We start from the raw sequence: 26679 nt of genomic DNA, 5'->3' as shown, positions 1-26679 counted from the left end.
CCCTGGCCGGTGGTTGTGGGGGTCTGCGGGCAGGGGGCTCATCGGAATCTGGAAGCACCCTTTAACAAGGGGGCCCCCCAGATCCCGGACCCCCTCCCTATGTGAATGGGTATGGGGTACACTGTACCCCTACCCATTCACCCCATAAAAGGCAGTGTATGGAAATAACGACAAGAGACGTTTTGGAAAGTTTATTAAAAATCTTCATCCGACTCTTCTTGTCTTCTCCTCTCCGGGGTCTTCTCAGGGGTCTTCTGCTCTTTTGCTGTCCGCCCTTCTTGTCTTCTCCTCTCCGGGTTCTTCTGCTCTTTTGCTATCCCCCTCTTCTTGTGTTCTTCTCTCCGGGGTCTTCTGCTGTCCCCTCTTCTGCTGTCCTCCCTTCTTTTCTTCTCCTCTCCGGTCTTCTGCTCTTTTGCTGTCGGCTGTCTTCTTCCTCCGGTCCTCCTCCGACGACGTCTCCGCTGATTATGCCTATCTCCGGTCTCTGCAGCTTATTATATAGCCATTAGGGGCGTGGCCCCGATGACGTCATCGGGAGGCCCCGCCCCCTCATGTCACAGATGACGTCATATGTGACATGAGGGGGCGGGGCCTCCCGATGACGTCATCGGGGCCACGCCCCTAATGGCTATATAATAAGCTGCAGAGACCGGAGATAGGCATAATCAGCGGAGACGTCGTCGGAGGAGGACCGGAGGAAGAAGACAGCCGACAGCAAAAGAGCAGAAGACCGGAGAGGAGAAGAAAAGAAGGGAGGACAGCAGAAGAGGGGACAGCAGAAGACCCCGGAGAGAAGAACACAAGAAGAGGGGGATAGCAAAAGAGCAGAAGACCCCGGAGAGGAGAAGACAAGAAGGGCGGACAGCAAAAGAGCAGAAGACCCCTGAGAAGACCCCGGAGAGGAGAAGACAAGAAGAGTCGGATGAAGATTTTTAATAAACTTTCCAAAACGTCTCTTGTCGTTATTTCCATACACTGCCTTTTATGGGGTGAATGGGTAGGGGTACAGTGTACCCCATACCCATTCACATAGGGAGGGGGTCCGGGATCTGGGGGGCCCCCTTGTTAAAGGGTGCTTCCAGATTCCGATGAGCCCCCTGCCCGCAGACCCCCCACAACCACCGGCCAGGGTTGTGGGGATGAGGCACTTGTCCTCATCAACATGGGGGCAAGGTGCTTTGAGGTGGGGGGTGCAGAGCTCCCCCTGCCCCAAAGCACCAACACCCCCCCATGTTGAGGGCATGTGGCCTGGTGTGGTCCAGGGGGGGTGGGGCCGCTCGCTCGTCCCCTCCCCTTTCCTGGCCTGCCAGGCTGCATGCTCGGATAAGGGTCTGGTATGGATTTTGGGGGGGACCCCACGCCGTTTTTTCGGCATGGGGCTACCCTCAAATTCCATAACAGACCCGAAGGGCCTGGTTTGGAACCTTGGGGGGGACCCCACGCCGTTTTTTTCCCATTTTGGCGTGGAGTTCCCCCTCAAGATTCCCACAGCGCAAGTCACCCCGCAAGTCGGATCCGACTTGCGGTGTTGCGGTGCGACCTCCATTCAAATCAATAGGCTCCCATAGGGAACCATTGATTTTGAATGGAAGAAAAAAAAACGTATAACGTGGCTTAACGCACGTTAAGCAACGTTATAGCAAAGTTATTCAGCTTTAATTGTTTTATTAATATTTATTTATTTATTTTTTTATTTGCTTTTTTCCTAATTTTTTCTGTAGGGTGTACTACAGCAAAAGTGACAGTTTAGAAAGAAAACACTTTGCCAGTACTTATGGGCCATACACACTATAAGATTTTCTAAAGACTTTTTGCTTTAGACTTACCAAAAACCAGATAATATGAGGTCAAACCTAAACACTTTCAATTTGTATGCAATCTGGCAGGCCCTACAACTACATAGAAAAGGTAAATCTGAAGGAAATCTAACCACAAATGTTGGATAGTGTGTATCCAGCTTTACATTTCCCTCTCAAACCCCAAAGGTCCCCCCTTATATATATATGGGGGGGGGGCCTATGCCATTTCTTACAAAAATAAAACAAAGCTGACAGGGAAATGTAATTTTACAGCAATTTAAACAGTATTTATCATTTTTTTCTTTCTAATGTCAGTTTTGCTGTATACATTGTAAATACTGTATAGATGCACCACTTCACATGCAAGTTGGAGGCATCCTCCAGGCCCATGTTTTTAAAGGAATTTTGCATTTTTTTTTTCATTAAAAAAATTTATAAAATTGTATTTGTTACTTTTTTTGCATTGATACATGACCCTCTGGTAGTGCCCGGCCCCTCTACCATTTGCTTGACAACCCCTAATAGACTTCAAAATGGTACTGCTTGTAGAGTTAAATGAAAGGTATATGCGGGTGTAGCATGTTCCAGAAGTGCTGAGTGCAGCCTCATGCCAGCCGGGGTCCAATAAATGTAACTTACAGCCGTTTACACATGCCCTAAGTGTGAGCAAGTAACATTAATGCCATTTCTGTATTGGAAGATATTGTAAAACTGCAAATACAATATGTGCCCTTCTAACATACAGCAGAAAAATGTTCTCATTGCATCATGGGGGTCGGGCCCTGTACTTCCCAAGTTTATACCAGATCAACTAAGACATGCTGAGGGGGATTGGCTAAAATATCAAACAAATATCCAATTGTGGTACATGTAGCTGGAATAGGACACCAGAAGAAATGAGCTTTGTTCACAAAAAGATTCCTCATTTTCCCAGTTATGTGGCCATTTAAAGACAATTCGATCTTAGTAGAGGCTAGAGCTCTGGAAATGATAAAAAAAAATAAGCACGAAATGAAGAAAACACAAGCTGTATTGCCAACATCATCACTGCCTGTTCCCAGATAATCAGACCTTACTTTCACCCAGGGTTTTGGCTTGGAGCTCTCCTGTGTGCATTCCTTCAATGTATCGGCTTCCTGACCTTCGTATTCCGGATTGACTGGGATAAGGCCGCTCAAGAGGTAAGATTTCTCTAGCTATCATTCCTGATGTAGTGGTGGCATTGCAAACTGCCATTGACCTCCAACTACTGTCAGGCTACATTCACACTTGAGTAGGGTTGCCAGTGCCACCTCAACCCTTTAAACCAGGACACACATTAATTACGGTTCTGTGGCTGATTAAGATAGAATTAAACTCACGTAGTGCCTTATGTGCATTGTATCAACCTCAGAACCTGTGTAATTAATATGCCTGGTTTAACCACTTAAGCCCCGGAAGATTTTACCCCCTTCCTGACCAGGGGGTATTTTGCGATTCGGCACTGCGTGACTTTAACGGACAATTGCCCGGTCGTGCGACGCTGTACATAAACGAATTTGACGTCCTTTTTTTCCCACAAACAGAGCTTTCTTTTGGTGGTATTTGATCACCTGTGCGACTTTTTGATCATGCGCTATAAACAAAAAAAGAGCGACAATTTTGCAAAAATAACAATATTTTTCAAATTTATTTATATGAAATTCCCCAAAAAAAATGTAAAAATCAAAATTTTTTTAACATTTTAAGCCAATTTGTTTTATGCTACATATGTTTGTTCAAAAAACATTGCAAAAAGCGTATTTTGATTGGTTTGTGCAAAAGTTATTGCGTTTACTAACTAAGGGAAAGACTTTTGTCATTTTTGTTGTTTTTTTTTAACGAGTAATGGCGGCGATCTGCAATTTTTTTTGCGGGACTGCGACATTGCGGCGGACAGATCGGACCCTTGACTGACATTGACACTTTTGGGGTTACCAGTGACATTGCTACAGTAATTAGTGCTATACATATGCACTGTTACTGTAAAAATTACACTGGCAGGGAAGGAGTTAACTTTATTTGAGAAGGAGGTGTGTCCCTGGGGGTGTGCTTCTAACTGTGATTGGATGTGGCTTGAGGTGTAAGAGCAGAGATCAACAGTCCTACATAGCAGAACCGTATGATATCAATTCTTACACAGGGGAGAGTGACAGGCGGCTTTGTTTACTTTAGCCGCCTGCCTTTCTCCCGCTGTAACTGACAATTGCGAATGCCCGGCGGACATCGGGTCCGCCGGGCACACGCGCGGGGGGGGGGGGGGGGGTCCGTGAGCGAGTGGGAGCGCGCCTCCAGCGGCGCGCGCTCGCTCCCTAGAGCCTCACAGGCTAGCGACGTAGACCTTTGCCTGTGAGGGGCTGACTGCCGATGTAAATCGTCGTTAGGCAGTCGGCAAGTGGTTAAGATGGTAATTAAACTCACGTAGTGCCTTATGTGCATTATATCAGCCTCAGAACCTGTGTAATTAATATGCCTGGTTTAAAGGGATGAGGTAGAAACCGTACACTTAAGTAGAGCATCTTTGGTCCTTTATTTTTATTTTTTTTGTTATTAAAGCTAGTTACTAAGAAAGGAATTTAGAGAAGTCTTCTATTGAAGACTTTTGGGGTCAAAAATGCTTAAAGCTTGTAGTTTAAAAGAAGCTCATGTACTTTTTCGAGCTACAAGCTTCTAGCGCAAAGCAACACTACGCTCAGGTTACATAGTTACATAGTAGTTGAAGTTGAATAAAGACAATAGTCCATCCAGTTCAATCTGTGTAGGTGTGTGTGGCCGTAATCATCTCTCATACCCCTGAATGTTCTGATCCTTGAGATGTACGTCTAAGAGTCTTTTGAAAGCCACCATACTTCCTGCAGATACCACCTCTTGTGGTAGACAATTCCACAATCTTGTAGCTCTAACAGTAACTGTGTGAACAGGCATGTTGGAACCAGGATGTTGATTGTTTTGGAACTTAAAGCAACAAAATGCCTGGAAATGAATGAGGACTTAATTATGCAAGTATCAAAATTTTAAAAAAAAATGTACACTAAATAATGAATGAGTCCACAAAGCAAACTTGGCTAATGTGTAAAGTTCTGATATTGGTTTAGTCTAAATCCAGCCAATATTTTTTTTTTCTGGTTGGAGTAAGGATAGGTTAAAATTGCTGTTAGGTTATTACTGCTTGTAATCCCACTGGGTAGATTTTGCCTCACTTGTTGACATGTGCGGTTCCTTTTGTTCCAAATAAATATTCGGACAAACTTTTCCTTATTCGGAGATTCATATATATCCAAATACCCGAATTGCAACATAAATTAAGTTTACCGAATGCTCCGAATATTGAAACGAAATTCGTCCGAATTTCAGAAATTCAAATTGAAATTCGAATATAATTTTACATTGAATTCCAGTCGATATTGAACTGTAAACATATTTCCAAAAATCAAAGTCTGTGTTTTTAGAGTACCATTTTGAAATAATTCTGTTTTTGTTAAGCCAAAGATGATTTAAAGAGTCATTGTAATCATTTGATGAAGATTTTAGTTTGTCCACTTTGCCCCATTCGAATAAAAAAAAAATCTAAAGTTTTCAATTCGACTGATTCGCAATTTTTAGATTTGAACGGTTGGAATTGGAAAAAAAAAAAAAAAAAAAAATCGGTATATTCAAAGAAAATTTGAAAAAAAACATAAAACGAATCCCGAATACAAATTGAACAAATCAACCGAACTTAACTAAACTAAATACCTAGATTAACAAATCTAAACAAAAGGAAACAAAAACACATTTTTTCGTCATGCACTTGTTCACTCACTTTCTTGTGACACCTTTTCAAGAAATGGGGGCTGCATTATCATCATGACAGTAAAAAAAAAAAAAAAAATCATTGTCTAAAGTTCTAACCCTTCCCCACACTACAAAAAAATGTGTTTTTGTCTATGTTGGAGAGATTTCATGTAACCCTCTGTTCTACAAGGGAGTGAGGTAAGACCTCCCAAATAGGGACACATACAGCAATACCAATAAAAAAAGGGTTCAAAATTGTCCAATTCTATCCAAAACTAAGTGAAAAGCTTTGGCTGGAGTTGGGCTAAATGGAGTAAACAAACCCTACTGCCTGCTCCTATTATCTGGTCCACTGAAGTCTCTTATTCGACACAAATTATACACAAATAATAGGTACCGATAATGATAGTGATAGGCAGGTACCGGGGGACATCGAGTCCACAGTACCTGCTGATCAGCTCTCAATGGGTATAATCACAGTGGAAGCAAGCCCCTACCGGCGCGCATTCGCGCCCGCTACCCAGAAGTGCAGGATCACTTACATATACGTGATTCTGCGCACAGCGGCTGCCCTGTAGAAGTATTTTTGCTATAAGGCAGTCGTCAAGTGGTTAAGAGTGTTTCCAGGAAATAATTGGTTGTTCACTGATTTTTGTCTACTTCTGTAGTTTCCACTGTAAAGTTTACAGCAAACATGTTTTCTTCTTGCAGGCACAGGCACGAGCTAAGGAGAGGCAGCATCTGGTATTATCCACTAACAGCAACCCAACAATTTATCAAGGGGCATCTGTGAAAGGTGAGCAACATGGGAAAAACAATCCTTTAAACAGCCCTTCCAAAGAAACCTTTGGAAAATAAAGCTCGCACATAATGAAGGGGGTGCAATTTGGCATCCTTGCCCCGGGCACTGGATAATCTTGTCCCGGCACTGTATATGTGTACATAAATTTATAAATATATATATATATATATATTTATTTATACATATATACATAAAAAAAGGTTCAATAAAGCCTTGTATTTATAACAGCTAATTTTTATTTACAGATGCTAGAGAGGAATCAAAGACGGGAATATTCAAAGATATAGAAACTAACGAAACACCTGAGAACGTAGAAGATGAGCAAATGCAATCTGAAAGGCCATATCAGAAGTCTTTGTCCAAAAGGGAGCTAATAGTGCGGAGATGTCTGGTGCTTATTGCAGCCATTGCTGTGTTAATGATTGGGATCTTAATACGTCTCTATGTGTAATATCACCACTATAGTGCCTGCCTATAGGAAAGCTTTGGTTGTCCTACTGCCAGCAACCATATTAAAATTGACGTCACTTTCCAGCGAAGGCTTACATCTGATTGGTGGCTTTTGGGTAGCACCAATAGGTCAAAAAGAAATATACAGGCTTTGAAAGTTATGAAAATGATGAACTTAATGTAAAAAAAAAAAAATTACCATGTTTAGTATAGTTTGTGATAATGTGTATATGGAGGCAACCATATTTGCTCATTACATATGGAAGATCTACTTCCTGCTTAGTAATACAGCGCAATGGTTGTGATTTGCTGATCTACTCTCGGTGCAGGTCTACACAGGCTGAAACTTGGCATAAAAGAAGCATTTGCTATTGTTGATCCTCTTACTTTGCCAATACCTTCAATCACTGACCTGGATTAGATATAGAATGACCCACACACACACACTTGCTAGAGATTAGATCTGCAAATTCATGTACATGAAATGTAAAATGAACAACAGGCATATCAAATAAATGATGAAATAAAATATGTACCGTATTTTCCAGCGTACAGTAGAAGACGACTGGGCGTATAAGACGACCCCCTACTTTTTAAGTTAAAACATAGGTTTTAGGCTATACTCAGTATAAGACTACCCCCCTTCCGAAGCAAAGCAAGGCAACACCATATACCTTATACGCCGAGTAAAAAAATCCCAAAGGTAATTAAGTAAGTGTAATCTATGAAAGCCCTGGCTGTCTGTGTCCTATTCATCTGCATGTATTCTCTTATAAATCTCCAAGGTACTGTAAGTCCTAAGTATTACTGGTAGATGTATCATCTTTCAAGGAGCTGGTTGTGTGGGAATCCTGTACCAGTATACCGTATGTGCTGTAGCTTCGGCTACATACAGTATACTGCGCTAAGCCAATCACTGTGAGCGATGTATTCTATTATTGAATGCAAATCCTGCTCGGATTGGCGGAGTCAGAGAGGCGGAATTATGTTGCTCTCTCTGACTCCCCCAATCCGAGCAGGCTTTGCATTCAATAATAGAATACATCGCTCACAGTGATTGGCTCAGAACGGTATACTACCTAGCCAAGGCTACGGTACAGTATACCAGTACATGATTCCCGCACAGCCAGCGGGAGATTATACATCTACCGGTAATACAGATATAAGGGAATACATTTATAGTATTCACAGTACCAAGATTACACTCACTTAATTACCTACTACTTTCATACTCGGCGTATACGACGACCCCCCCATTTTTGGGGAATTTTTTTTGAGGTTCAAAAGTCGTCTTATACGCCGGAAAATACGATAATAAAAAATGGGCAATGTGTAGTTACTGAAATAGTCTGCCTTGAAATGTATTTTAAATGCCTATTTATGTGCGCTTTAAATAAACAGTATCATTTTCTCGAAGATCCTCACATGCATGGTAAATGTAGGCGAACCACATTGAACATCGCTACAAGTCAACAGCTCTGCTGATCAAATCAGCATTTTTTTTGCCAGATCAGACAAAAATATTTTTTGGTGGTTTGGATCTATTATTATGTGTAATAACATGTGTCTAGCCAGTTCCCACTGATGGTGGGAGGGTGTTGAAATACCAGCCTAAGAAAATATATCTTGAAGCAGTTATATTGAGAATAAGGCAAGTGAAAACTGGATTTAAAAGTCTTACCTGTAAAAATCCATTTCTTAGAGTACATCACGAGACACAGAACAGCTCTTCACTTCTGGGTTCGGAGCTGTCATTTCCCAGCTGCAGTGCCCAGAGACACAGATCATGCTCCATCTGTACAGTGGAGGGCACTGGGGTCTTAATAGATCCCCTGATTTCCCTATAAAGAGAACCTGTTACTCCCCATGCTATCATATAGAGTGATTACTAGCCCCCTTGTGATAGCAGAAGAGTTTATTGAAAAGAAAAAGACTTGGCCAAGTGCAGAGTCTGAGTTAGTGAGGCCATCTGGCCCCTTACCATAGGCTTGTGATCTGCATGTTCAGTGTATAATGGCACTTTTCCACTGCAAGTACCGGCTCGGCTCTACTCGGCCCTGCTTGGCCCGGTTTGCTTTTCCACTGCTGGTACCGCATGGTACTGTGTTGGAACGGTTCGGTACTGTACGGTATGGTTTGCTTTTCCACTAAAGTAGTACTAAAGTTAAGTGGGTGGGATAACAATGATTCTCTGACCAATCAGTGGCTTGTAGTCACTGCATACAAAGGATTGTGGGATATGGTACTGGGTATGGTACCTCTTGAAACCACAATCGAGGTGGTACTGTTTTTGAGAGCCCTACCGTTCGGTTCCATGCAGTGGAAAAGCGTCGCTGTACCGCACCGAACCGTTCCTACAAAGTAACATGCGGTACCAGCAGTGGAAAAGCACAAAAGCGAGCCGAACAGTTCGGTTCCATGCAGTGGAAAAGCGCCATAAGTGTCCCCAGGGGGTTACTTATGACCTCTGCTGCTGTGGAGAAGGAAGGGGTTAGGTATTGTAGGATGCTGCGCCCAGGATTCACTATGCTGTACTTTGGAGTTTGTCCTGGATTTTTAGGGAAAGAAGGGAAACGGTTTGCACGTGTTTAGTGACAAGGCTGCGTAGGAATGGTAGCAGCAGACTTGCACTAGACTGAAGTTAAACCATTGTGCCAAATGTAAATGTCCAGCGATTCCTTTTCATTGCTGCAGCACACAATTTAAAGTGTCACACCCTGCAGAATCTAGTTTATAGCACCACAGTTTACTTACAGGATATAAATCTATTTTGTGTTCACCAAGACTTTTGCAAATTCTGATATCACCTTAAACCTAGGAGTGACAACACTGGGCTGTACAGTGCCTTGAAATATTCCACACGTTGTCATGTTACAACCAAAACCTAAATGTATTTTATTGGGATTTTATGTGATAGACCAACACAAAGTGACATATAATTGTGAAGTGGAAGGAAAATGATAAATGCTTTAAAACATTTTTACAAATAAATATGTGAAAAAAAGTGTGGTGTGCATTTGTATTCAGCCCCCGAGTCAATACTTTGTAGAACCACCTTTCACTGTAAGTACAACTGCAAGTCTTTTTAGGAAAGTGGCTGCCAGCTTTGCACATCTAGAGTGACATTTGTGCCCATTCTTCTTTGCAAAATAGATTCACGCTCTGTCCGATTGGATGGAGAGCATCTGTGAACAGCAATTTTTAAGTCTTGCCACAGATTCTCAATTGGATTTAGGTCTGGACTTTGACTGGGCCATTCTAACACATGAATATGCTTTGACCTAAACCATTCGATTGTAGATCTGGCTGTATGTTTAGGGTTGTTGTCCTGCTGGAAGGTGAACCTCTGCCCCAGTCTCGAGTCTTTTGCAGACTCCAACAGGTTTTCTTTCAAGATTGCCCTGTATTTGGCTCCATTCATCTTCCCATCAACTCTGACCAACTTCCCTGTACCTGCTGATAAAGAGCATCCTCACAGCATGATGCTGCCACCAGCATGTTTCACAGTGGGGATGGTGTGTTCAGGGTGATGTGCAGTTAGTTTTTCACCACACATAGCATTTTGCTATAAAAGGTGTCTATCACCTTCTTCAACAGATCCTTGCTCTGAAGCCTCACCCTTTCAGGAACCAGGCAGAGAGCTTCATGACTTTGTGGTTCGGGTGGTTGACTGGCCTCTGTGTTAGGAGGTCTTCCATGTCGGGAAGCGTTAGACATGGTTGGACACTGACGTTTTCCAAGTGACTGAACCATGGTCTCTGGGGCCAATGGGGTGCAATAAGTATCACTATTGCCCTTTGTTCCCTGATCTTTTGTACTACCTTTGGTATCAGGGCAGTTGAAGGGAATGCATAACACAAGAGGGTATGTCCGATTTTGGTTGAACGCGTCTACACCGATGGTTCCATCTGTGGGGTTCAGAGAGAAGAATTTTGGGAGATTTGTATTTATTTTTGATGCAAACATATTCACCTTGGGTAACCCCCAGGTTTAAGCGATCCACAAAAAGGTTGCTTGATTTAGGGACCATTCTGTCTGTTTTATGACTTTCGACTTAGGAAGTCTGCTAGTGTGTTGCCAGTTCCTTTCCGATGAATGCCAGAGATGGATCTGATGTTTGTCTCGGCCTTAGAAGTGTCCTTTCTGTCAGACTCATTAGATGAGTCGATTTTGCTCCCCCTTGTCTGTTCTGGTATGCCACTGTTGTGGTGTTGTCTGACTGAAGCCGGACATCTTTCTTCTACATGGCCGGCTTGAATGCTTTTAGCACCTCCTCCATGGCTTTTAACTCCCTCATGTTTGAGGATGCTTGGGATCAATGAGGACTCTATTTTCCTTGAACGCAACTACCTGCAATATGTGCTCCCCATCCCAGAGTGCTGGCGTCCGTAGTGATCCGCACTGGATTGGACTGAGTCCAACTGCGTCCCTTGAGGTAAATCAGTGGGTTGAGCCACCACTGGAGCGGTCTTTTGATTGAATGAGGAACCAAAACATTTGTCTCTAGGGATGATGGGTTGCCATCCCATTGGGCCAGGATGTGATTTTGTAGAGGCCTTTTTGATTCGCTGCTCCAGCTTCCCAAGCTCTCTTTAGTAGTGCCTCCACCTTTTTACGGGATCACCGAGGGTCCTGGAGTCATCGAAGGCTAAGTCGAACTTGTTTGTGACTCTGGCGAGGGAGGCATCTACTTCGAATCCTCCTCTGCAAAAGGATATCCACGCCTAATCACAGCTGGTGTGAAGAGCTTTTTTTTCTGGCTCTTCCCATTCTTTTTGGACTATGTTTTTCAGTCTCATGTACCTGAAATGTTCTAGGTTTTTTTGGTGTAAGCCTTTATGTATCTTATCATGTAAGGAATGCTATGCAACCTTTTGCTATTTGATGTCCAGTGTATCTGCCATGGCTCTCAGCAAACTGTCCGTGTCTTCTGAAGGAAAAAGGGTGCTGTAACGGAACCGTCGACCCACACTGTGCTTGTGGTCTTCCGTCAGTATACGGCTTCCTCCAGTCTGGACATATAGAGATATTCCAGCCGCCCCATACAAAAACTAGCCTGAACTTAGCTTGTATGTCTCTGAAAGCAACTAACTCTTTTATTAAAACAATTAGCAGACTTTTATACACTTGAGAAGCATGACAGTCACTACATGAACAATGACCTGAATATTTACATAAAGCATCACACAATGAATAGCTAACGAGGTACAGCTGACTCATGGCTAATCCCATCTAGACAAGGTTATCATTGCTAATGCTAATTAGCTCAGCGTACTTAAGTCAGCCTGGAAGCCCAGACTGCCGGCACCAAAGGTAAAACAAGATGCAAATACACATATTATAGTGTAAATACTGAGAACCCACAGTAAACAATAGATGAGCAAATCAACATGATTTACAATCCATGGAAGACAGGTGTTTGATCAACTGAAGTCTGATCAACTGAAGCAGTCCAAACCATCAATTTATCTGTCACATAGTTTTTTCAGTCTCAGTGACGGCGAGTACCGTCACAGGTGCCTTCTGATGCTGGGTCTTTAGCAGCAGAGTCCGACCATAGGCCATCTTCAGATTCTGGGCTAACTGAATAGGTTTCCTGCTCCACTAGGTCCACCTCTTCTCCGCTGCACATAGGAATGGATGGCTTACTAGTAGACAGGGTACTGGTCTGGCTGGAACCTCTAGCTTTTCCATAACTGAACGTAGTGGCCCAATCGTGCTTTACATTTCCTTTAAAAAAAAAAAAAAAAAAAAAAGCTCAGCATGCCTTTCAGGAACCTCTAATTCCTTGGCCACCATTTTGTGGATGCATTTTTGGCATAATGGTTCTTCCCCCCCCCCCCCCCCCCCCATTATAGAGGAAACCCGGGACCGCAAGGGGAGCATGCGTTGCTACTGGTCTTTGTCCTTAAATAAGCAGAAAGGACCCAGTGAGACAGGCAGTTGCCATACACAAACATAAGTTAACAGGCTGTAGTGGGGTAAAGAAAGGAAACTCCAGAGTGCTCTGGCTTACCTTGGCGCTGTCCTAACAAGCAAGATCTGCAGGGCAGGGTGGAGAAGCATCCAACATGGTCAGCCACATAAAAACCCCGGCATAGAGGCTTTTTAGCTGCTTCCTGCTGCAGGTCCAGCCCTGCCCCCAGCTGACCCAAATCAGTTTGGTGGACATACCTGCACTGCCACATGCTTTCCTCGTGTGTTGCTTCAGGGAAGAGAGTCAAATCTGCTTTTTTTCCCCCTTTGTTGTTTTTACTTTTCAAAAGCGTGCCACAAGCATCTAGAAGTGATGAAAGCAGAAGTGCCCCGCTCTGTCGTCCAGCTTTGAGGCTTCCACCTTCACCAAGATGGCTGCAGGCTCCAAGTGCGTCATCAGAAGTGCCACGGGGCTCTGGAAATGACACCGCCATCTTGCTCCTCCAGTAGTGTGGATCAGCTGTTCTGTGATGAGGCTGTCAGCCGGAGGGGCAGCTCGTAGTCAGCCGGAGCCCTTGAGATGCAGATGGCTGAATAGCAGACTTGACTCCAGGTGCAGTGGTCTTTTGGGGAAATGTCATCGACATTTAGTGCAGCTGGAGGGGAGGGGGGTGAATGGTTGCATGCCCCTCAGTAGGGGTGAAACCTCAGGCAGGGGTCAGCTTGCCCCGAATTGCTGCCTCTGACCTGCACTGCCCAAAACCCACTGAGCTGGATGGAAGGCTGGCCAGGGAGACCCCTGCAATTAGCACAGAGACTGAAGAAAAAATAAAAAATAAAATAAACGTCTGCAGATCCTGTGGATCCAGAGGAAAACACAATCAAACTGAGGCACACAGATATGACTGACATTTTTAGAATGGTGGACTATTGTGTTTCCTGTTTGAGGAGGAGGAGCATATCTCTTAGATGCTGCCCTGGAAGAAAATTCGAGAAAAATAAAAAGTGCAGAAGTTTTTTTTCTTTTGATGTTGGAGTACTTGCACAGACCTGGAAAAAAAATACACAGGTGACACAGCTCTTGTATTTTAGACAATATTTATTTAGCCCCGATTTCAGCTTTAAATATAAAAAATACACTCTAAAAATGTACTATATCATTAACCCTGTCCAATATATAAAAGTTCAATAATCAATCCAAAATGCAATATAAAAACTAGCACTGGCGGTTAGGTGTTTGAGCTTCCTTGCACTTCCGTGGCCTTGCCCAGGTTACCGGCCTCTCTCTTTAGCACATTCAGTAAAGTCTGTGAGCTCTCCAGGATCTGAAACAATAAATTGGTCCATGAATTCATGTGAAAAATAAATGTTGCAATCTACTAGATTAAAACAAAAGCAACTGAGAAGGATACATGCAAAGTCAATGAACCCATTGGTGGTGTGTAATACAAATATTCCTGCACAGCTACCTTTCAGTTCTTCTCCCTTACTCAAAGCTCACCAGCACAGAATGCGATTCACACATTACCCACTTCAGTTGCAGAAGGTTTACCCCCCTTAATGACCAGGCCATTTTTTGCGATACAGCACTGTGTTACTTTACCTGACAATTGTGCAGTTGTGCGACGCTGTACCTAAATAAAATGCATCTCCTTTCATCAATTTAGGCCAATATGTATTCTGTTACATTATTTTGGTAAAAAATAAAAAATCTCAATAGGCATATATTTATATTGACGTTATTAGCGCCTACAAACAGATATTTTTTTGAATTTATTTATATTTTCTATTAGTAATGGCGGCGATCAGTGACTTATAGCGGGACTGTGCTATAGCGGGACTGTGCTACTGCAGCAGACAAAATCGGACACCTGACACTTTTTGGGGACCAGTGACAATACAGTGATCAGTGCTAAAAAAATATGCACCGTCACTGTACTAATGACACTGGCAGGGAAGCGGTTAACATCAGGGGCGATCAAAGGGTTGAAGGTGTTCCTAGGGAGTGCTTGTTAACTGTGTGGGGGGGGGTGCTTGAACTGTGGGAAGGCAGAGAACCAGGTTTCAGGTTTCCGCTTAGCAAAAGACTGCCTTCCCTTGTCACAGAACAGCGATCTGCCTGGTTTCACAGTCAGATCACTGACCTGCCTGTGCCTCAAACGATCGGCGGGTCCCGGCAGACATCAGCTCCCACTGTCCTGCTGATTGGCTCCCGCCGTGTCCAATCACAGTGGGAGCAGGTTGCTGGCAGTGCGCCTCAGACCCGGAAGTGCAGAATCATGTACCTGTAAGTGATTTTGCACAAAGTGGCTGTCTTACTGCAGTAAATGAGCGCAGGGTGATCCGCATCAGGTTAAAAGCCAGTTCACACCACAGAAACGTCGTCCGGATGTATTCCAGATGGGTTTCTTCATGCATGTTTTTTTGTTTGTTTTTTCCCCAGTATGCTTTTTTTTTTTTTTTTTTTTTTTAGTGCTTACCCCCCTCCCCATTTTTTTTTTTTGTAATGGGTTTTACCACATTCTCGTAAAATGCAGCGAATGTGAACTAGGCCATTGGAACCAATATAATATAATCTACTGTCCATGTGTTTTTAATGCAGGGAAAATAAATAAATAAAGCACACGCACTGTGAACTAGCCCTAAAAATATAAAAAATACATTGTGCAGCACGCTCAACTTATTCTTCCCAGAAACATTAAATAAAATATCCGTAGAAAAAAAAAAAAAAAAAGAGAAGGATTCAACAAAAATATAATGCATACCCACCAAACCCTAAGTAAGCTCATTACAAGACAAGAGATTTGCACTAGGAGCTTTTTCGGAGGCTGCACACCCCAACAAACATCAAGAGAAAATTTCCCCAGGGTTTTTTTTTTTTTTTTTAGCAATTCATTCAAAAAAGGACAATAATTTATAAAAGTACAAAAGATTTTTATTTTACAATTCTGTAAAAAAAAAAAAAAAAAAAAAATTGTAACAGAATTGTAAAATAAAAGAATCTTTTGTACTTTTATAAATACTTGTCCTTTAGAATGAATTGCTGCTACAAAACCCCTGGGGAAATTCTCTTGTTTTTCCAAGTAAGCTCATTACATATTAATTCATCAATACAGTAGAGCAAGGACATGGGCAAGAGCTCCAGCTGTGGGAGGACAGACAAATCTGTGAAAATAGGAGTAGCTGCAGGATCCCGAGCCATGGACAGCTAGGGTCTAAAACAGATATAGTCACAATGGAAGGTTGCATAGTAGAACTAGCCAGAAACAAGGCCTTGAAAAAGGGTGTCTAAACTCCTCCACATCCCTTGGAATCAAGGACATATTTAAAGCGGAGTTCCACCCAAAAGTGGAACTTCCGCTTTAGGCAGTTCTAACCCCCTGACATGCCACATTTGGCAAGTCATTTTTTTTTTGGGGGGGGGGGGGGGGGAGCGGGTACCTAGTTTTGACAGGTACCCGCTCCCACTTCCGCTCGGAGCGCCGCTGCGCCCTGAGCGGAAGTTCTCCTCTCCCCCTCCCTCCCTGCAATCTTCTGGGACATGTCAGAGGTCCCAGAAGATTGCCGGCCAATCACAACGCGTAACGCAACTCGCGCATGCGCAGTGCGTACCCGGCTGTGAAGCCGAAAACTGTCACAGCCGGGTGCCCACACCAGTGATGCCGGCGCCACAGACAGAGGGAGAAGAGCGAGGCTTCCGGCGGCCGCATCGCTGGACTGTTGGACAGGTGAGTGTGTGTTTAGGCTGGAACTCCGCTTTAACTACCATTACATTTGTTAAAACAGGAAACGGAATGGTCCACACCTGGGGCAGCTTTTTTTTTTTTTTTTTTTTTTAAAGAAGTCCTACAGATATTGCTTAGCAAAGTACTTGGAAGGGATGAAGACTCTCAGACTGAAGTCAATCACCAGATAAGGCAGGCTGTAGGAGCTAGTTTCGGCTGTCCAAGGAGTTTTTAAAGCTGTTGTAAAGACTTTTTTTTTTTTTTTTAGAATAAAAACACGTTATACTTCCCTGCTTTGAACAAAGGTATTGGGCAGAGAGGCTTTGAACCCCCTCGTGTCCACTGGCACTATTGGCTCATCCCTTGTGCTCCACCACAGAAGGCTGCTTCCTATGAGGGTCACACATGCAAGCTCGATCCCAAGCAATGCTGTGTGTGTGTCGATTGATACACAGCATTTCTCAGCTTTGCCCCCTGCTCACACGATCAGATTTACAGCAGCAGGAGCCAAGGGCTCCCACTGCTACCCATGAGCAGAGAGAAAAGGAGAGAGCCCATGGCAGACAGGCACAGTGATGGATGAAGATAGGACTCAGGTATGTATACAGAGGGGGGGTTACAAAAACTAGGACATTTACCTTAACGCAGGGAATGCATTAGGGTAAAAAAAAAAAATGTCCAACCTTAACCACTTTAAAGGAACATAGGCTGGTGACATTTTTCAGGCTGACTAAGGTTAATGCAAGGCACAACATGTGCAAGCCATGTCAAGAAGGATAGAAATTGTATCCTTAAAGCGGAGTTCCGGGCTCAAAAACAACTTTGGCCCATCTGCTTGCTGTGAATGTCCTGAAAAACAAATGGATGCTACCGAATTTTTTTTTTCTTTACTTACCTTGTTTAAGAAAGAGTACTCACCTTCCTTCTACTTCCTCCCTCTTCGGCCACGGCCCGCGCCGTCTTTTCCTGTTTGCGATGACTCCTGGGAGCTGAACTTCATCGCTCACAGGAGTCAATGCGCCTGCACCGGCCCCGCTCGTCACTTCCGATGCAGGCGCGTCATCCCTGCACAGCTTCTGGGCATGCCCAGAAGCTGTGCAGGGATGACGCGCCTGCATCGGAAGTGACGAGAGGGGCCGGTGCAGGCGCGTTCTAGAACGAAGAGGACACGGAAAAGGACGCAGAAGAGGACACGCTGGCTTCAGCTGCCCACATTCGAGATGGCAGCGCTGGAGAAGAAAATTTCAAGGCAAGTATTTCTTCTAAAAAAGGTAAGTGCGACCCGGGACAGTTCAGAGGCCATCCATTATGGAATGTACTGGCCCTGACTGTCCGGGGGTATTTTTATCTAAATTCCACCCCCAAGGCCGGAACTCCGCTTTAAGCTTGGGCAAATACACAGAGTAAGAGGAGGAACCTTCCTCCTCCTCCCCTTCACAAAGCATGGAAGCTGTAAGAGGATAATCAGGAAGGGATTCTAGAGGAGACCACTCGCAGACCTTGTGGTCTGAGGCTTCTAAAAAGGGCCCAGAGCCTCTCCATAAATTCAGAAACAGTGGCTAAGAACATCTCCATGGATAAACAGGAGGAGGGAGCTGTAACTGAAGGAGCAGGGGAGGTCTCTGAGGAGTGCAGCCACTCAGACTAGGCATGGCAGTTAGGATTACCAGAATCAGGACCTAGGGAGATGCTACAGACTCCCACTGAGCATAAGCTAGCAGAGTCCGCTGGCCATTCCCCCTTGGGCCTATAATCCACCATGTACTGAGGGGGTTTACCCACAACAACTACACAAAGACCTGTACTGCAGAGCACTACTGCTGGATCTGACAGTTCAGCTCATCCATTTTGCTGCACTGATCTTTTATACCAAACAAATGCTAATCCACCATCCACGTAAATTTATCTCTAACCCCCTAGATAAATGTGAAGATACACTTGTGTAGTTCATTAAAACCCCATAGGAATGGTGTTTTACTTCAGTAGGCAGGTCCAACTAGACTGAAACAAATCTCTGACATTTCAAAAAGGAACACAAGGGGGTCCCAGCTAGGTGCTTCATCAATGGCTTTAGCACATTACCATAGCAACCCCAGGTGTGAGGTCACATCCTGCCCTGTATTCCACAGTGGTTCTCCTAACTTCCTGCAACATTGGACTTTGTTTCCTTACTAACACGCCGTTTGCTGTCACAAGCGGCTCTTCTGGTGGACAACGTCCATCCAATGTGGCATGGCTGCAGATAAGCTCTTCGATTTTAAATTTCTGTGAGTTTTCATTTGGCTTTTTAATCGTAATAAACCAATTAATTCAGCACTTCCTGCCTTTTTGTAATGGGTCCTCGTGAGAAGGAGGCCACACAGGCACAATGGCAGCACAACCCAAATTACCTGCAAATAATGGCCTGCTGCCACTAATGGCTGCAACAGAGTGTTGCAGCCTGGGTATACTGCAACAATCTTGAGACCCTCCCATCAGCAGAGAATGACGGGGCTTGGGCCCCATCCAGATCTTTGCCTTTACGGAGGGCATATCCCCCAAAGGGTCTTCAGAGACAGGTATCGTCATCCAAGGCACAGCCGAGGAGTCAAAACTGACCCAGAAATTTGGAAGCAACAGTACCTATGTAGTATCTAGTAACTTGCTGGAAGAATTTTGGGGAAAATGAAAATTTACCCAAGGAAGGGCTCGACAAATCCCAGGCGCCAGGTCGCCATTGTGACTAGAAAAGGCGTCCTGGTGCCTGAGCATTTTACAGCGCCAGTGGTGTAGCGTGGGGGCCGCCGGGCACAACAGTATTCATTGCACTGGCATCCCGGAACACTCCTGTTAGCGGCAGGTGGGCGGCCGGCAGGTCTCACTCTGCCTCGTGAGTGCATGAGGCCAGGGGGTGGGATAGGGTGGCGGGCTAAAGGAGGAGCGGGCTGGGACTGTGAAGAGCAGGTTCGGGGAGGAGTGGAACTGATGAGGGAGGTGGCACGGAGCCCCTAGTAGGAAGTGTCTCATGCGCGGCTCTGTGTCCACATGGCAGGGTAGACTCAACCCTCCCGCTCCAGGCTCCTGGAGCTCCTCCTACAGTGGCTACAAGTCGGGTCTGGGTAGCCCAGGAGACCGCTACACCTAGACAGCCCCGAGCTGGTGTGGCCAGCTATCAGTAAAGCCTTATCAGTGCCCATCAGTACAGTCTCATCAGTACACCCTTGTCAGGGTCTTAGTGCAGCCTCATCAGTGCTTCCTGATCAGGGCAGCTTTTAAAAATGCAGTCTTTTTTCACGTATTTAGCAAAAAAAAAAACCCAGTGGTGATTAAATACCACTAAAAGGAAGCTCCATTTTTGTGAAAAAGAACGATAAAAATTTAATTTGGGTGCAGTATTGCATGACCACACAATTGTCATTCAAAGTGTGACAGAGCTAAAAACTGAAAATTGGCCTGGGCAGGAAGGCAGTGAAAGTAGCCAGTGGGCAAGTGGTTAAAAGAAAAAAATGGCTCCTGACTTTTTAAGCTAGCGTCTAGATTCAAAGTAAATTTGTCAAGCCCTGACCGAAGGACACTGACTTGCTTGGCATAGGAAGGGTCCTATTGCAGTAGTCCTTACATTTGCCAGGGTCTTATCACTTCAAGGAGGCTGCATAATCTTTAGCCTAAAGCCCCGTACACACGAGTAGAAATTCGGCCAGGAAATTTCGTCCGACGACCGATCTGACGATTTTCGGCTTGTTAGTATGGTGCTTCCGACAACCGACTCCGACTTTTCAGCCGAAAAAATCCTGGTGTGCAGGCTATAAAATTTGTCGACCATCAAAACACGTCCGATTTTCGTCTCATTAGTACAGATTTCGATGGGGAAAAATCTTATGAGCAAGACTAGGGATGCTCAGAGATGAAAGAACACAAAGAAAGCAATCCAACACATGACATCACTTCTGAAGTAGAATTCTGTCGTGCGGGAAAATTCGTGTGCAGTCTAGAGCACATTCCAACCAACAGACACCACTCTGGACAAAAGACGGACGATCGGTCGGCAGAAATTTGTTGCGTGTGTACGGGGCTTAAGACTCCGTTCCTGTCTACTGTAAAATAAAGCATTATCACGATATCCAAAACAGTCACTTATCTACTCTACCTTCATATATGCAGCCTGGGTCTCAGCAATAGTTTTGTCAAACTCCGTCCTGGAAGCCATTTTCTTTGCCAAGGTCTCGTTCACTCTGGACAATTTCTCTGTGAGGATGCGGATGTCATTTTGAAGCTTATTCTTCTCTTCTTCCTCCTGCTGGATCTGACGGTTCAGCTCATCCCTTTTGCTGCACAGATCTTCTATACCTGAATCAGACAGCAGAAGCTGTAAGTCGTAAGCCTCATAAAAACAAACAAAACACCTGTGATAGTAAATATAAAGCACATGCTAAGGTTTTTGGGAAGCAGTTTTGTTCCTTGTACAAATTGGGAATAGGAGGAGATTAATAATAATCTGCCTTGATCGAGCCCATCAGCACCCAACTAGACTTGAGAAAATACAAAAAAAAAAAAAAAAAAAAAAAAAAAAAAAAAAAAAAGAAGGTCGTGTTGAGGCCTCTTGGATAGGTGATGTCTAAAGCCCCGTACACATGTAGCGATTGTCGGCCGAACGATCGGCCGTCTTTTGTCCAGTGCTGTCCTGTCGGTTGAAAAGTGCTAAAGACTGCACACAAATTTTGTCGGCCAACAACAGCCGACTGCAGAAGTGATGTCATGTGATGGTTAACTTTCCGTGTGTTTTTTCTTTTCTGAGCATGCCCAGTCTTGCTAATCTGCTGTCTGTCGGCCGAATTCTGTACTGACTGAGGAACAATCGGCCGTTCTGGTGTTGGCCAACAAAAATTTTAAAGCATGCACACCAGATTCTGTTCGGCCGAAAAGTCGCAGTCGGTTGTCGGAAGCATCATACTAACAAGCCGACAATCGGCCCAAAAAATTTACAGCCGACAATCGCTACGTGTGTACGGGGCTTAAAGTGTACATTCAAAAACACCTCAACAATGGTCCTATAAGGAAACAAGTAACGCCTGAACCAATTCCCTGAGAAGGCAAGCAGACGACGGACTGGCTAGTGGTGTCTTCCCAACACCTGAACACATCACATGAGGAAAGGAGATAAAGCTAGCAACTCCTTCTTCTGAATGTTGGGCTTTTTATCGCAGATACACAAGAAATACAGCGGCTTACATGCTCTGGCTGTTAGCCTTAGTCATAGCTCAACTTTGGTGAACAGGTCAAGAAGTCACATAGGGGGCAAAAATTGGGTTAACCATTTACTCAGGCACGAGACATTATATCCAAAATGATGCAGAGATCACATCCGAGTGGCTGCGATTATCTACAGGAACTAAGCCTCCAAATGCTTTCAATGGTGCTGCCTCCTGCAGTTACTTGCCAGAAACTCCCAATGGGGTTCTTGCACGTAAAGACTTTAAGGCCCATTCCCAGGGTGTGAATGTGGTCTTACACCGATACACAGGGGGGCAGAAAGCACAGTAGATCTAGATGGAGGGTGGGAGCTGCCCAAGTTAACTTTTCATATTAACAACTAGTGATTGGTTGCTACAACTGCCCTGCACCCTAGCAACCAATTTACCTGCTTGGTAACTTCAAAAGTTACCTTGGGCAGCTCCCACACTCTATTGGCTCAGTTATGAGGATGACAGCCATAACGGCCGGAGTGGGGGGGGGGGGGGGAGGGGTTGTGCTAGGGCGGCAGTCTGCCATTTAGTGATCTATACCAGAGGTCTCAAACTGCAGCCCTATGCTAGCCTCTATCTGGCCCTTGGGACACTATTCCTCCCGCTGACAGAAATGATGGGGCACTAGTCCTCCCGCTGACACCAATGATGGGGCACTAGTCCTCCCAACCAACGATGGGGCATGGTTTCCTCCCACTGAAGCCGGGACATTTTCCACTCCCACTGGCCACAGTTCAGCCCCCCCCCCCCCTAACGTCTGAAGGACATTAAATTGGCCCTTTGCTTAGAAAGTTTTGAGATCCCTGATCTATACTATTGATGAGCCGGTCTCAAACTTTTTACCACGAAGGAACCCTTGAAATACCTTTTCGTTGTCAGGGAACCCGCGCTGATACTGACTGACTATCTACAGCTCATGGGACATTAGTGTAATGTTCACTCGGGATAACTACTCCTTACATTTGTGGTCATTGACTAGAATTCCCCTATATATAGCTAAAAAAAGTGAGGGGTGGGAGTGGTCAGTGGATTCCCTCTTGATGAGCAGAAATTTCTCAAGGAACCCCAAGCAACCTCTTGAGCAGTGGTCTCCAAACTGTGGCCCTTTACTTGCCTTTATCCAGCCCTTGAGGCAGAATATTTGCCACTCAACCCAACAATGGTGCATTAATTCGTCCACCGACACCAACAAGGGGGCCCTATTCCTTCCACTGACACCAACAACGGAGCCTAACTCTTCCACTGACACCATCAAGGGGGCCCTATTCCTTCCGCTGACACCAACAATGGTGCACTAATTCTTCCACTGACACCATCAAGGGGGCCCTATTCCTTCCGCCGACCCCAACAACGGAGCCTAACTCTTCCACTGACACCATCAAGGGGGCCCTATTCCTTCCACTGACACCAACAATGGAGCCTAACTCTTCCACTGACATCAAGGGGGCCCCATTCCTTCCGCTGACCCAACAATGGAGCCTAACTCTTCCACTGACATCAAGGGGGCCCTATTCCTTCCGCCGACCCCAATGGTGGGGCCCCATTCCTTCCGCCGACCCAACAATGGAGCCTAACTCTCCCACTGACATCAAGGGGGCCCCATTCCTTCCGCTGACCCAACAATGGTGGGGCCCCATTCCTTCCGCTGACCCAACAATGGTGGGGCCCTATTCCTTCCGCTGACCCAACAATGGTGGGGCCCCATTCCTTCCGCTGACCCAACAATGGTGGGGCCCCATTCCTTCCGCTGACCCAACAATGGTGGGGCCCCATTCCTTCCGCTGACCCAACAATGGTGGGGCCCCATTCCTTCCGCTGACCCAACAATGGTGGGGCCCCATTCCTTCCGCTGACCCAACAATGGTGGGGCCCCATTCCTTCCGCTGACCCAACAATGGTGGGGCCCCATTCCTTCCGCTGACCCAACAATGGTGGGGCCCCATTCCTTCCGCTGACCCAACAATGGTGGGGCCCCATTCCTTCCGCTGACCCAACAATGGTGGGGCCCCATTCCTTCCGTTGACCCAACAATGGTGAGGCCCCATTCCTTCCGCTGACCCAACAATGGTGGGGCCCCATTCCTTCCGCTGACCCAACAATGGTGGGGCCCCATTCCTTCCGCTGACCCAACAATGGTGGGGCCCCATTCCTTCCGCTGACCCAACAATGGTGGGGCCCTATTCCTTCCGCCGACCCCAATAGTGGGGCCCTATTCCTTCGGCCGACCCCAATAGTGGGGCCCTATTCCTTCCGCTGACCCCAATGGTGGGGCCCTATTCCTTCCGCTGACCCAACAATGGTGGGGCCCCATTCCTTCCGCCGACCCAACAATGGAGCCTAACTCTTCCACTGACATCAAGGGGGCCCTATTCCTTCCGCTGACCCAACAATGGTGGGGCCCTATTCCTTCCGCTGACCCAACAATGGTGGGGCCCTATTCCTTCCGCTGACCCAACAATGGTGGGGCCCCATTCCTTCCGCTGACCCAACAATGGTGGGGCCCCATTCCTTCCGCTGACCCAACAATGGTGGGGCCCCATTCCTTCCGCTGACCCAACAATGGTGGGGCCCCATTCCTTCCGCTGACCCAACAATGGTGGGGCCCCATTCCTTCCGCTGACCCAACAATGGTGGGGCCCCATTCCTTCCGCTGACCCAACAATGGTGGGGCCCCATTCCTTCCGCTGACCCAACAATGGTGGGGCCCCATTCCTTCCGTTGACCCAACAATGGTGAGGCCCCATTCCTTCCGCTGACCCAACAATGGTGGGGCCCCATTCCTTCCGCTGACCCAACAATGGTGGGGCCCCATTCCTTCCGCTGACCCAACAATGGTGGGGCCCCATTCCTTCCGCTGACCCAACAATGGTGGGGCCCTATTCCTTCCGCCGACCCCAATAGTGGGGCCCTATTCCTTCCGCCGACCCCAATAGTGGGGCCCTATTCCTTCCGCTGACCCCAATGGTGGGGCCCTATTCCTTCCGCTGACCCAACAATGGTGGGGCCCTATTCCTTCCGCCGACCCCAATAGTGGGGCCCTATTCCTTCCGCCGACACGATGTCTCCCACTAATACAAAAGATTGGCTATTGTTTACTCCCACTAGGCACAGTCCAGCCCCCCTAAAATCTGAAGGATAGTAAACTGGCCCTTTCTTTGGAGCCCCTGATATTAGAGAAACCCTGGTTGAGAAAGGCGGGCTTATAGAGGAAAGATGTCAGCCAATGAGGTGGTGTTGCATGTCAGATGAGAGTTTGGGGGCTCATACTACAATGGGGGATGGTGATGGTCTATCTCAGTCCTTACATTTCACCAGCTCGTTGTTATAGGTCTGTAACGCCGCCCCCTGCTGGCTCATCCTGCCCCGGCTCCGAAGCGCTCACCGAACCGTTCTTAGCGTACTTACAGGACTTCTTTTATAGTTACGTCGCAAATTCCCACCCACCTCCTAGTCAGCAGCCTATAAGAGCCCAGCATTGGCTCACACGTGACCGGAAAAGATGTGTGCGGTACGCGGCTGGCCAGCGTTCCTGGCTGCCATGGAAACAGGAAGCCCGGCTCTTCAACGTCATCAGCCGCGGACTGAGGCGACGCGCGGCTGTGCGACCAGCCCGCCCGGGATAGGCGGCAGAAGAGCGATGGCGCCGTGCAGCCCGGAGAAGCTGTCTGCTGCCTGGAACACCCTGAGCCTAGGCCTGGTGCCCGCCTCCGCCCTGGGGCTGGTCAGTGTCCTCTCCGGGGCTGCAATATTTCCGGGTCTCTACATATCCCATCATGCCCTGCTCACAGCTGTACAGGGACCATTGTGGGTTTTTTGAATGAGCAGAATAAAGGCTGGGTGGTAGCTGTCAGGGCCTGCTGGGACTTGTAGTTCTCCAGTGCACATAGTGAACGCTGGGACATTGCAGGGGTGGGATTAGAGCTGATTTGCACCACATGCAGGCAGGTGCGCTTTTAAACGCAGCAAAACTGCAGGAAAGACGTGTGTGCAAGTCAAATAAATACTTTCCAATCAGCCTAGTTTATACCATTGCATTGCCTTCATGTACAGCATGCTGCGTTTTCCCCAAACTGGAATGCAATGTAAACATGTCATGAACGTGCGTGTAAATGCGACTAAAGTAATACATTGAAATAAATGACAGTCCTGAAAACACGCGGCCGCGCCATTCGTTCACACGGCTACATGTGAATGAACTATAAGTCCTCATCCATTGTGGATGTCAGCTTGTAGTTCTCAATGAACGAACACGGCGCAGTGGTAATTAATTGATTCATCCTGTCAGATTGTATCTGCTAACCTGTACAGGTACATGGATACACTGACAGATCTTCAGGAGACCTGCATGGCACCAGTGATCTGGGAGTCCCGAATTGTATGCTAAATCGCCTCGATTCTGCCCGTGATCCTGAATCACGATCGTTTCCCGATGAATCACGGAATGCTTTACAGGCTCCAAAAATAAATAAATAAATGCACCTATTTTTACCTTAAAAAAAAAAAATATATATATATATATATATATATATATATTTTTTTTTTTTCCAATAAAGTGAACTTATCCTTTAATGGCACACTGCACACATCTCACAAATACAGTGCGGTTGTGGCCACATGATCTGAAGACTATTACTTTTGCATTTTGGTGCATTTGGCAGCCGATTCAAATGAATAGATTGTCAAAACCAGAATGCACAAAACTTTGCATGTTTCCAGTGTGAAACAGCCCTTGGGGGTCACTGTGCTGCCTCGCTTTACTGTCCATTCTAAAAGATTTGGCAGAGCGCACCAACCACCATGCTGTCTGATTTGAAGTGGAACTTAAGTCAGAATATGAAGTCCTGCTAGATGACTTCAGGCTGGCCCATTTTCTGCAGGTATAGCTATGTAAAACATTAAAAAAAAAAGTGTCTGTACTATGTTTTTAAATTTATTAACATTAAATATATAAATATTTAAACACTGCAGGATGG

At 45.8% G+C, this 26679-nt stretch overlaps 3 protein-coding genes across 3 annotated transcripts in view; 2 read left to right on the top strand and 1 right to left on the bottom strand.

Moving 5' to 3' along the window:
- LOC309560300 (multidrug and toxin extrusion protein 1-like) overlaps nt 1-6966 on the top strand; it is an 85125-nt gene extending 78159 nt beyond the window's left edge. The window contains exons 15-17 of the mRNA XM_082263914.1: nt 2886-2980; nt 6303-6387; nt 6639-6966. Coding sequence (XP_082120040.1) covers nt 2886-2980; nt 6303-6387; nt 6639-6844 — 386 coding nt within the window. The 3' untranslated portion in view covers nt 6845-6966. The remainder of the gene's footprint in view (nt 1-2885; nt 2981-6302; nt 6388-6638) is intronic.
- A 6874-nt stretch (nt 6967-13840) lies between these two features.
- On the bottom strand, nt 13841-25163 carry SSNA1 (SS nuclear autoantigen 1). The gene is made up of 3 exons (XM_082263917.1): nt 25012-25163; nt 20611-20810; nt 13841-14084 (listed from the first exon to the last, which is right to left on the bottom strand). Exons 1-3 carry the CDS (start codon nt 25061-25063, stop codon nt 13989-13991), a joined length of 348 nt encoding a protein of 115 aa, XP_082120043.1. The 5' UTR covers nt 25064-25163; the 3' UTR covers nt 13841-13988.
- Nucleotides 25164-25229: 66 nt separating this feature from the next.
- ANAPC2 (anaphase promoting complex subunit 2) overlaps nt 25230-26679 on the top strand; it is a 31097-nt gene continuing 29647 nt past the window's right edge. The window contains exon 1 of the mRNA XM_082263908.1: nt 25230-25427. Coding sequence (XP_082120034.1) covers nt 25245-25427 — 183 coding nt within the window. The 5' untranslated portion in view covers nt 25230-25244. The remainder of the gene's footprint in view (nt 25428-26679) is intronic.

The sequence above is a fragment of the Pelophylax lessonae genome (genome assembly GCF_965119305.1).
Source record: "Pelophylax lessonae genome assembly, chromosome: 7".
Lineage (NCBI taxonomy): Eukaryota > Metazoa > Chordata > Amphibia > Anura > Ranidae > Pelophylax > Pelophylax lessonae.
The sequence above is the reverse complement of the archived record's forward strand: the minus strand, read 5'-3'. Positions and strand labels throughout refer to the sequence as shown.

What these genes read in the sequence shown, in the direction of transcription:
- SSNA1 (XM_082263917.1), bottom strand. Translation starts at nt 25,063, where the DNA reads ATGAGCCAGCAGGGGGCGGCGTTACAGACCTATAACAACGAGCTGGTG. An exon ending in TAACAACGAGCTGGTGAAAT is followed by an intron (nt 20,811 to 25,011) that starts GTAAGGACTGAG and finishes TGTCTGATTCAG; the next exon opens with GTATAGAAGATCTGTGCAGC. An exon ending in CCCAGGCTGCATATATGAAG is followed by an intron (nt 14,085 to 20,610) that starts GTAGAGTAGATA and finishes TTATTGTTTCAG; the next exon opens with ATCCTGGAGAGCTCACAGAC.